At 34.1% G+C, this 12,781-nt stretch overlaps 1 protein-coding gene across 3 annotated transcripts in view; it reads right to left on the minus strand.

The window, feature by feature from the left end:
- The window catches only part of NFXL1 (nuclear transcription factor, X-box binding like 1), a 66,431-nt gene that overhangs the window by 2,850 nt on the left and 50,800 nt on the right, over positions 1–12,781 (minus strand). For all 3 annotated transcript variants that reach the window (XM_002814724.5, XM_002814725.5, XM_002814723.5), the window contains exons 20-22: positions 5,032–5,136; positions 1,763–1,849; positions 1,003–1,056 (exon numbers count right to left, since the gene is read on the minus strand). In XM_002814724.5, the coding sequence (XP_002814770.1) occupies positions 1,003–1,056; positions 1,763–1,849; positions 5,032–5,136 (246 nt within the window). The remainder of the gene's footprint in view (positions 1–1,002; positions 1,057–1,762; positions 1,850–5,031; positions 5,137–12,781) is intronic.

Consider the following 12,781-nt stretch of genomic DNA (forward strand, 5'->3'; position numbering starts at 1 on the left):
ATCCATGATGATTCATAAAAAGATAGCAAAGGGAATAAGGAGAAAACATAATAAACTATTCTTAATAACTTAATCTCCTAGGATTCCAGCCAACCTATGTTTTACTATATTAGCTCTGATAATTTATTTTGGGGATATCAGGCAAATCAACTTTACAGAACCATAAAATCTCAAAGGTCACCTTGGCCAACCATTATTTACTACATGAATTGTTTCTAATGTTCCTAATTGTTCTAATTGTTCCTACAACTCATCAAAGTTTGAATTTCCTCATTCATGCAAATCATGCAAGTTTCAATCTCATCATTCATAAAGGCAGTAGCATAGTATACAATACAATCTGGTAAGTATAAAGCATTTCAAGATACAAACTGACAAACAATAATAAAAAGTTATACATCACTATTAGAAAGTCAAGCCACTCTTTGAAGTGTATGATCAATAAAGTAAATACTTAAACAGGGAGTATCAGGAATGTACTTGTTATCTAGGTAACAACAAAGAACAGGTTATAATCCCACATTTAAAGATCTAATAGGGAAATATGGGAATGTATTATTAAAACAAATGTACTGATTAGTAAACTGCACTTATTTGTTACAGGTGGTCTGCAACTCAGTAAAATAGAACTCAAATACTTTTAGTTAAGTAAAGTCATGGTCTCCAGAAGATGCTTTACAATGGTGATGATTCGCTCACTCTCACTCCCCAGCCAAAGGAGGAATTAAAATTCTTCTGGCTGAAGTATGGATGATATTGGCAAGAAAGTAAATTAGAAATACAAAAAAAAAATTTGGGAATATATGAGATCTCATACCTTTTCAGAGTTTCAGTATACTTAAAGTCAATAGTAGATGGCTCATTTTTGTTTTACAAGAACTATGTTACTTTCAGTTCACAACAGAGACTAGCCCTTAGTTTGACCTTGGAATATACCCTGTGTTTGCACAAAATCTAGCAATGATGCTAAGAGACATAAATCTGGGTATTTTGTTCAGTTACCTGTTGTCTTCGTTTTTCTTCTTCAAAAGCAGCTTTGGCTTCTGCTTCTTTTATCTGTTTTACACATTCAAAAGTCAATTTACAATTTAGTCATCACATTTTATATGGAATTTTAACATCTACCCATCCAGGTTCCATTAACCCATATCAACTTTTAGGAGCTTGAAATCATTTAAAGAAATGTAAATGCTATACTGAGACAAGGTTTTACCAAGGCACTATCTAATAAATTGAAGGTGGTGATGGATGGAGTGTTATACCTTATATGAGCATCTCAGCTTAACAAGTAAAATCGGTATTACATTGTAATTCAAAGAGTTACAACACTGTAACAGCAAATTTTAAAACTGCCTTTTTTCCTCTTGAGTTGCTGTATTAAGAATCTAGAATTAATTATTAAATACTGCTGTTTCTCTAGAGTTAAATTTATCTTAAATGTGCTATCATGGAAGGGAATCCTTACTTTCAAACAAAATCAAGAGGTCACTGATTGGGTTGATGGAGGGAAACAGTAACACTAGAGATAACCCAAGCAGCAAAGAATCTCAAAATCTTATAACAGGCATAGAAGATGAAAAGCCTTCATATACACTAGGCAATGAAAATCCCAATCTGCCATTCAAAATAAGCGTATAAAACTAGGCTTTTATTATAAAAGCAAAAACATGAGATTTCAAGTTGTTTTTAATAAGTACATAAATGCACAAAGTAAGAAGGGAAAGGACACTAGCCCTTAAAATGATATTTAACGAGACATTACCTCAGATGCTTTCCGCTTCATTTCCTTGCACGTTGTGTCACATTCTATTGAAACCTGATTTTCACGTACTTTGTTGCACTGCAATTCCTACAAACAACCCAATTTTCAAATTTTAAATGATTTTTCCCTCAAAGTCCTGTCTGCCATAAAAAAGCAAAGTTCATCTGACAGCTTAAGGTTATAAGTATTATTTGATGTGACTTAATATTTAATGATGATATGGTTGCAAGCATTAAATATCTGGTTCAAATAGTGATTACTTTCTTATTTTCTCTTAAGAGAATAGCATACAATTTTTAAAAATCAACTTAATAATTACTACGTGCCACTATCGGACTTAGCTCCAATGTTGTTTTTATTCTTTACTTTTCTTTATTGTTTGTTATTCTTGCAAAGTGTCCAGGGAATACAATGTTCTACAAACAAATGTGCTGTCCAGCAGAGCTTCCTGGTATGTGCGTGGGATGGAAATGTTGTAAATCTGCATTAGTCCACAGAGTAGCACCAGCCACATATGGCTACTGAGCACTTGAAATGTGGGTAGTGAAAATGAGGAACCAAATTTGTAATATTATTTTATGCTAATTCATTACAATTTGCATTTAAATATCCACATGTGACTAGTGGCTACCATCTCAGATAGTGCCGCTCTAGAGAGTTTTCTGGGGAGCTACAAATTTTTCTCTAGACTGTTAAACTTTTTTTAAGTTTAGATGAAAATTGTTCTAAAGCTTATGTTGGCACCTCACTACCTTCTTAATGAAAGAACACTGATCTACTGTTTTTGATGTCTTGACATCTAAACTATGACCAATTTCTGTACTACGATAGAATAAAACGATGATCTACTGAGTTGAAGAGTGGTCTTTATATTAGTTTTAGACTGCCTTTTGTAGTTTATCTATCTTTTATTCATTCATTTATTGATGTCAATGTCACTTTTACTCTCAGTATATTTAATTTGTATCAGTTTCTCCTGTCTCACCAGACCCTCAGACTCTAGCTTTTTGTTCAAATCTACCACAGCTTAGACATGAGATTACCAAATCCTGAGTAAAGTGCATTTAGTAAAAGCATTTTATGGCGTGGAATTTTATTACTTGGAGGGTTTTTTTTTTTTTTATTCCTTAGTTCTTCATTTTTGGCTCAATTTGGTGATAAACACAGTCTTGTCCTCCAAAGACAGTCCAGACATAAGAAAATTAACATGAACAAACACTGGAGACAAAAATAAGTATCGTGTGTTTATAGACATTAAGTCCATCAGCTTAGAAGAGGATTTTATCTTTTCTCATTCAGAAGATACTTACAGAGTGCCTATAACATGCTAAACACCAAGACAGGGAAATGGAACACAGTAAGAAATAAACAGTATAATCATCTGTTAAGTGCTAAATAAATAACAATAGTAATTGCAGCTACTATTTATTAAAAATAGCATTGTTTTAAATGCTGTGTAAGCACTACCTCTTTTATAGTAATGGCAGCTACTATTTATTAAACATAGCATTGTTTTAAATGCTGTGTAAGCACTACCTCTTTTATAGTAATGGCAGCTACTATTTATTAAACATAGCATTGTTTTAAATGCTATGTAAGCACTACCTCTTTTATTCCTTTCAATAAATCTCTATAAACTCTGTTTTACAGATGAGGAAACAAGGTTACAGATACCCAGAATCACAAAGCTCTACATTACGAACCCAGTACAAAGAAAGTCAAGAGGAAGGAACAGCTAAGCCTTCCCAAGGGAACCTGAGGAAGGAAAACCTTCTCAAACAAGGAAGTGCTTGCAATAAGTATTAGCAGGATTCTAGTAAGCAGAGAGGTAAAGGAAAAACACATTGTATTTTACATAGGAAAAATATATATATACATTGCCACAGCCTAAGCTAAGCGAGGGTACAATATATGTATTAGGGCACTTAAGTAACAGATTCACAGAGATGATTACTAGATGATGAGACTGAACAAGCAGGCAAATGTCTTATCATAGCCTCCCTGGTATGCTGAGTCTGCATATACCTACACATACACATTTTTTATACAATGCACTTTTTTCATAACTGATGAAGAGCCATTGAAGAATTTAGAACAGGGAAATGGTGTGACTAGAGACAAGGAAATGGGTCACGAAGTTGTGGCCAAAGCCCAGGAAAGAGTTGTTCCAAAGTACTAACGGGTGGGTGGTATACAGCACTTGGACAAGACATGAGATTTCAGAGAAAACTTAAGAGACATCTCACATTAAAAATGGCTTGACCAAGTATTTATTTTCAGGTACAGGAGGTCAATTTAAATATCTAAAACTTAAAGATTCCACTCTCTAAAAGGCCAAGTGTATAAATTTAAATTCAGAAGTTCCCTATCCTAGGGAAAACATATCAGAAACTATGAACATAAATGAAAGGCAAAGGACCTATAAAAGATCCTCAATACATATCCATCACATGGATGAATAAAAGTGAATTTCAAGAGACAAGACAAGCTTTAGGGAATGACAATAGGAATATGAAGGAAAAAAAGGAGTTACGACTATAACTGAGATAGGGTATATCAGAGGTCAAAAAAGTTGGTTTCAAAGGAGTAAGCACTGCCAAGAGGGAAGATCAAGGAATCAGAGAATTGAGAAAAAGACTATTAGGACAGTACATTTTCCTTCATAAGTTTTGTTGAGCAGTATATAGTTTGTTTCCATCAGGCTTTGTAATCATTAGTTTTTGCCCATTTACTCCTCTGTTACCATCATTTTATCTTAAAATTAGTTCTTTCCAAGTTTAAATGTTATTTTACTTTATAAGACTAATTCATATGAGGTCTTTTTAAGGCAATATTTTCAAAGGACAATACTGATGGTAAAAAGAATTTCATAAATAACAGCAACAAAGTTAATCTCAAGCCATTTCTTAAGCAATGAAGCATTCTACCCGTTACATTGTGTTGCTTGTTCAAAGACCTCAAATCTAACGCACACTGACCAAAAGAGGGCATTGAATTTGGTTCCAACATAAAAAATAATTTTCTTTTTACTGTTAAATTGCAGAAAATTAAATCACCAAAGCTTATGTTTAAAATAAATGTTTACAGAACAAGTAGGCTCATTTTAATAATAAAAAGGTTCTATGAAGTAAAACCTCAAAATTAAAAGGCAAAAAGAAAAAAAAAAAGCCAAACAACTACCAAAACATATAGACCAAAAAACAAAAACAAGAAAACCACACAAAAACAACTTATATAGAAAAGTATTTTCAATAACTTAAAATATTTACCTTTTTTATTCTTTTACAAGGACATCTAAGTTTTACCTTCTGGTTGCAATTAAAGGGACATTCACCAGGATGACACATCTCTTTGCATCTATGACCACAAGGAAGCTAAAATAAAATCAAAATAAAGCAATTACATACTTACACCTTGATCATACTCTAGTTTCCCCCACACCCCAACAATTTTAAGAGAGTCCATCACACAAAGGGTCAATCAATCCTAGCTAATGGGATAATTTGTAAACTATTTTTCTTTTAGATATAAATTATTTTAATTACACTTATATAATTATATTTAATTATATATATAATTATATTTAATCATATATATATAATTTAATTATATTTAATTATTCTCCCCAGCTCCATTCCAACAGTACATCTTACAGCCACCCTTGTAGCTAGTTATAGCCACGTAACTGAGTTCTGGTCAATGGAATGTAAGCAAGTACATTCCATGCTTCAGATCATTTCAAGAGTATACTTCCATGTTCTTCTCTTCCCCATGTCCTGGAAATGATGAAAGCTGAAGCAATAATGGAAACCATATGCCAAAGAGAGCAGAGCCACCAGCTGACTTGGATTCATGGGTGAACATATGGAATACAATGACACACCTACCTTCCCTGTACTGCACTGTGGGGAAAAAAAAAAAAAAGAAAATGCCCTGTCCTTAAGCCACTGGATACTGTGTTATAACTGTTTAGCCTTTTACTCTACAACATTTACCCTTTCTACTACATATTAAAAAAATATTATTTAGGTAGCCAAAACAACTCAGTAATGGCCATGATATCTATGGTCCGTGTCTTTAATTGTTTACTGTCTTCCTATCCTAGTCAAGCGTTAAGATGAAATGTTCATGGTCTCTGTCTATTCAAATCTTATCCACACTTTAAGACATGACTTAAATCACCATAATGGCCTGATATAAATCTGCCTATATATAAATACATAATAGTAGTTAAGTAAGAAATCTGTTTCTAAATTGTTGTAACATTGCTTGTGGTGTCTTGAAATTTTGCAAAAAAACAATTTTTTTTAGGCACTTCATATATTTCTCTCTCTCCAACCCTAACAAATAAAATACACTATTTGTTAGGGGTTAAATGTCAAAGTCAGACTACCTGGAACTGAGTCCCAGATTACCTGTTTACTAACTGCAGGATCTTAAGACAAGTCACCTGACTTCTCTGTGTTTCACATGTAAAATTTCACATGTAAAAGAGTATTAGTACTTTATAAAGCTGTTGTGAGGATTAAATGAGTTCAGTATATTTAGTTATTATAATAAAAGCTGTTATTATTATAAGTTCCTTGAGGGCAATGGTCTTAGACAGTCATCAACTTACGGTGATGTAACTTAAACAATTTTTCAGTTTTACAATGGGTTTAATGAGGACATATGCCCACCGTAAACCGAGGAACATCTGCATTTCTTTGTGTCTCTCATGTCATAATCCCTAACAAAGATCCCTCCCAAATAGTAGAACCCTCAGTAAACATTTAAGTTCTCTAATTACTGATCTCTATGATTCACCGGATTGATTTTTCAAACTACTGACTCCACTCAAAGAAATTTAGAATCCTTTTCCATTGTCTTTAGTCTCTTTCTAGTGTGTGACTAGGTTTTTTATTCTTTAATTTTTAGCTGAGGCATTCATACTAAAACTAAATTCAGATCACTTACACTGTGCACTCCCACTAATCCTACTATAGGGCAGAGAACTGCTATTAATAGAATAAGTCCAGGTATTTCTGAATGATTTCAGTTTTGTTTTTCCCTTTATCTAATACTTGACACTGAATACTACTTAATAAGCTCAATATTTATTCATTTTCAAACACTTACCTCACAGTGGTTGTTTCAAGCCTTTGTATTGCTTAATTTCATTCTTACCTTCATTCCTGCCAGTGCCTCTAGCCAGACTTCATAAACATTTGCCATTAGCTCACCACTTATTCTTACTCTCAAAATACATCTCTATATCCTCTTTCCTTAATTAATCTCTAAGGTAATTACATTAGTCATCTTCTCTTAAAAAGTAACTAACCCTTCTACTTCAAATTTATTAATATTTTTATTGATACATAATATTTGTATGTATTTATAGGGCACACATAATTTTTTTACATACATAGAATGTGTAACGATCAAGTCAGGGTATTTAAGGGTATTTATCATCTTGAGTATTGATCACTTCTATGTTTTGCAAACATTTCAAGTCCTTTCTTCCAGCTATTTGGAAATATACCTTAATCAACATCACTTCATCCCCTTCCCCCATCCTTCTCAGTCTCTGATATCATTTAAATCAATGATTCTATAGGAGAAAGTGAATAGGGAAGCTTATCAGATTCAATAAAGGAAGACCTTTTGAAAATACATAGGATCATGGCTATAGTGTCGCCTTTCACTTTAATCAGTATTCTGTTGCGCTGGGGGTTGATGAAAGCTTAAAAATCACTGGTCTTGATGTTATATCTTTCTGCCTCCTAAAAGACCTCATACTCATCTTCAAAATTTCATTGACAACTTCAAAGTGTCTTTTCTCTGGCTAGGTCTTCTGCCTTCAATAAATGTATCTTTTTTTCTCTAAACCCTTCATTTGACCCTGCCACATACTGGTAAAATTTGTAGAAGACATACATTGGGATGGCTGCCTGGTTCACCATAATTCCCCCAGTAGCCACAGCCATGGCTATGCTACCTGTTCTAGTTCCCTGACTGTGGCTGCCTGTGCCAAAAGGAGCCCTTGGATCCATGGTGAGTCTATTAGGTTTTCTCTCTCAGGAATCTAAAAACTTAAAAGAGCGAGATGGTGGTTTAAGTAGTCATCTCACTGTAAAGCCCCCTTAGGCTGCAGAGATCCTGCCTTTCCCAAAGCTTGACTGTATAGCATTTCCTTCAGAATCTGTGAATTGCTCCCCAATGTCTTCCATATACTCCCCACAACGTCTTCTCTCTCCTTTTTTTCCCATAAGTAAGCCAAAATTGATTCTGCAATTTGCAACTAGGAAAACTGAAACTCATCTAGGTGTACACTGTGCTGGTATCCAACATATGTCCCACAGGCAAAAGTAACACCTCTCATCCTGAAAACGTATTCAAACTCACTAGTAATCAGAGAATGTAAATTAAAACCACAATGAGATGCAAAAAGACTGGCAAAAATAAAAAATGCTGACCACACAAAATGTTGGCAGGGATGTGAAAGAGGAAGAACTTTCATCAATGGAAAGTTGAAAAACTTTCTGATACTTTTCAGTAACTGGAAAAGTTACTGATTATAAATTGATACAACCATTTTGGAAATCAATTTGATATTATTAAAGTTGAAATTAAACATTCCCTATGACCAAGCAATTACACTACTGCATGCCTACAGAAATCTGTGCACATATGTACCAGGATGCAAAAGCAAGAATGTTCACAGCAGTATTTCTGATAACAACCACAGTTGGAAATTATTCAAATGTCCACCCACAGTAAAACAAACTTATACAATGGAATCAGTGGACTACAGCTACACGCAATTAAAAATGACAAACATATATAAGCAAGTCACAAAAGTGCATACTTTTAAACTTTTAACATTGGCAAACAATATTGTTTGCAGATATACATACTGGTAGTAAAAACTGTAAATAAAAGTAAGGAAAGGATTACTATAAAAAGGCAATGGTGGTTAGCCTATAGGATAGAGGATGGGAACTATAGTCAGACAGGGACCTTGGTAAACTTCTGGTATGCCAGCATTACTTGATTTTTTGGCCTGGGTAGAGTTAACATGGTATTCACTTTTTAACTGTTAAACTATACATATTTATATTATATTATGTATTTTTAGGTATATATGTGATATTTCATTGCTTAAAAAAATTAAATCGTGATCATTTTCCTGTTAGATGTGTAAGTAAGTATATGTCATCTCAAAAGCCAGGTTATATTCTGAAAAAACTGAAAAGTAGTTACAAAGAAAGTTGACTTGAATGCATAAGATAAAATGATGGTTATCTTTACTACAGATTTCATAGCAAAAAACAGAGGTCTTTCTAAAATATTCACTTAGAGATGAGATGTATTACCCTTCCCACTCAAAGTGGGACAGATTTTTTCTACTCTACTCAGCCCTCAACATCATTCTGCTAGCATTTCAGTAAGTCGTACCAAATGGTTTACCGACAAACAACACTGTCTGCATCAAAATGTTCCACTTTAATTCCAATAATTCCAATAATAGCCCTCTTTCAAAAGAACTAAGAAACACTTGTAGAACAATATTATTTGTAGATAAATAATCATAATCACCATAGCTACCACACATATAGCGCTTACCATTAACTAAGTCCGTTACATGTTATTACCGCATATAATACTCAGCACTCTGAAGTGGGTATTATTAGTGCCCCATTTTATATATGAATAAGTTCAGTTACACAGAAGTTAAATTTTCCCAAGTAAAAAGTAGAAAAGCTTGCATGGGAATGAGAAAACCAAATTCATAAATAATTTTAAAAAGCAGAAATACCGGCCAGGTGCAGTGTCTCACGCCTGTAATCCCAGCACTTTGGGAGGCCAATGTGGGCAAACCACGAGTTCAGGGGTTCAAGACCAGCCTAGCCAACATGGTGAAACCCCGTTTCTACTAAAAATACAAAAAATTAGCTGGGTGTAGTGGCGGGCGCCTGTAATCTCAACTACTCAGGTGGCTGAGGCAGAAGAATCGCTTGAACCTGGGAGGTGGAGGTTGTAGTGAGCCAAGATTGCGCCACTGTACTCCAACCCAGGCAACAGAGTGAGACTCCATCTCAAAAAAAAAAAACAAAAAAAAAAGTAGAAATACCACATGATCTCACTCATATGTGAAATATAAAAAAATTGAACTCATAGAAGTGAAAGAGCAGAATGGTAGCTGCCAGTGACTGAAGGACAGAAGGGGATTGGGGGAATGTTGGTCAAAGTATACAAAATTTCAGTTAGATATGAGGAATAAACTCAAAAGATCTATTGTACAAAATGGTGACTACAGTTAATAACATACATTGTATTCTTAAAAATTGCTAAGAGAGATTTTAAGTGTTCTCACCATAAAAAAAAAGCATATATTAACTCAACTTAGTCATTCCACAATGTACACATATTTCAAAACATGTTGCCTATGGTAAATATACAAAATTTTATCAATTAAAAACTTTAAACATTTAAAAAAAAAATAACTGAAGCCCCATACATGTAAAATAAAATAAAACTTCCATTTTGTTCCTCTTTATATCTCTTTTAAAAAAGAGCAGAAATGCATATGTGGGGCACAGTTTAAAGGTATGTTCTTAACGGCATCCTTATGTTTTCATTTAGTTAAATTCAAACCTAATAATTCATAGAGTGTGTATCAGAGACACAGTGGAGCTGGAAGGATATGCTTATGCCACTCCCACAATTTACTCTTTTATTCACATACAATAAACATTTACCAGTGGCTTAATGTGTACAACCTGTGTAACAGGCACTGGATACAAAGACAAATATGACATAGTCCCCTGCCCATAACAATCTACAGTATGGGAAAGAGACGAGAACATAAATAAGAGTTTATCAGTACATCAGAATTTACCAGAATCCCATACCTTAACTTTGAAGTACAAAGATTCAAAGTGATATACTTCTTGGCTGATTCTAATTATGACCTCATTCTGTAGCTCACTGGTTCTCAATGTGTGCTCTTGGACCAACAGTATCACTATTGCTCACTATTTAATAGAAATGCAAAATGTAGGCCCTACTCCAGTCCTACAAAATCAGAAACTCTAGAGGGGGGCCCAGCAATCTGTGTTTTTTTGTTTGTTTTTTGAGACGGAGTTTTGCTCTTGTTGCCCAAGCTGGGGTGCAATGGTGCCATCTTGGCTCACTGCAACTTCCGCCTCCTGGGTTCAAGCGATTCTCCTGCCTCAGCCTCCCGAGTAGCTGGGATTACAGGCACATGCCACCACATCAGGCTATTTTTTTTTTTGTATTTTTTAGTAGAAACGGGGTTTCACCATGTTAGCCAGGCTGGTCTCGAACTCCTGACCTCAGGTCATCTACCTGCCTCAGCCTCCCAAAGTGCTGGGATTACAGGCATGAGCCACCATGCCCAGCCCAGCAATCTTGTTTTAACAAACCCTTAAAGTGATTCTAATGAATGTTAAAGCAATAGAATTACTGTTATGGTGTCACCAACGTCAAAAGACCATAAACGAAAATGAGTTCTACTAGACACAATGAAATTCACCTGTCTACTCTTAGATTGTTCCAAACTATAACGGCCATTTGAATTGTTCCCAGGCTACAGATACATTTTTCAAGAAAGCCCAAGGAGATCTAGCAATACCAGGGGCTCCAGAAGGACCTAGAATCCAAAATCACGAAAATGACCCATCTAGTCCCCATCAAAAGTCATAGCATCACAACTTATTCATAGCTAAGGCAATTCTAAGTTATAAATTAGCAACATCTGAATTAAATTACTATATTTCTACCTAATAAATCATACCAGGTTACTAAGATTAAAAATAAAACATTCCCAACTACTTATTACCTGGAATCTGAATTGGGATAGAATAAAATTTATTTTAACAAGGGAAGTTCAGGATTTGAATAATTCAAAAAATTAAATTTGAAATATCCCATGCCCTAGTTTCACTTATAAAGACAGGATTATTAAAATAACCATTTATTACTTCAAATGGCCTCTCTTCTTATAATCTTACATAAATTTAAAAACTCTCAATTTCCAACAGATCTTAAATCCATAAAAAGTGGTCCAAAGCCTTAGTTAAAGGAAAATATTAAAAAGGTATGTAATGTATTGATTCCTGTTTTATACTTAATCAAAGACTGATTATGATATTTAACACTTAGTTGTCATCTATTTCTGACTCTAAATAAGGTGAGAAACACTTAGATAAGTGCATAAAGACGATTTAAAGGAAAAAGATACTATATAGTACATCTGTAAGTCAAGAGGATTCCTTTTTAAATGTCTACCCAAATCAAGTAATTTTAACTGTCCCACTCCCAAATCCAAAAGTGCATCTTCCCTTTCAGATTGGCCAAATGTAGAAGGACTGCTTTGGTTTCTCAAATTATTGCCACGATAAATCACTAGTGAGTTTCTTTACCTTTTTACTTTGCACAATTTTTTCTAACTACTTTTTGACAGTTTTAGTTTGAATAAAATGCTTATACAACCACAAGAATCTTTAAAAACACAACTTTATAGGTGAATGTTTTATATTAATATAGTAATGAACTTCAAAGACTCAATGATCTGAATGGTACCAACACGAAAGGCCACAATGAAAATGCAGAGGTATCTTCTACGTCACCATGTTCAAAATGCTGTGGATATGAATATCCATCCTCGCACATTATCCCACCACAGATGCACACATATGAACATGCATACACACACGCACCCCTATTTTAAAAAATAACCTATTATGGATTCACTGTCTAACTGCTATGACCCACATCATTCCTGACCTACTTTAAGTATGAATCACATTTTGAGGGATAAGCACTAGGTCAATACTTTATTGTATAAAGTATGTAAGCTATCTTTAAAATTGCTTTCTTAAAAAAAATCTTCAAAGGGTCATTTCAGGTCCTAATATCACCAAATTTATAAAATGAGATGCATCTACCCTAACTATATGTCTTACATTTTTATTAAAAAAGAAACAACACAGAAAACCTGAAATAATTTGACCA

This window comes from Pongo abelii, chromosome 3, assembly GCF_028885655.2.
Source record: "Pongo abelii isolate AG06213 chromosome 3, NHGRI_mPonAbe1-v2.0_pri, whole genome shotgun sequence".
Classification (NCBI taxonomy): Eukaryota; Metazoa; Chordata; class Mammalia; order Primates; family Hominidae; genus Pongo; species Pongo abelii.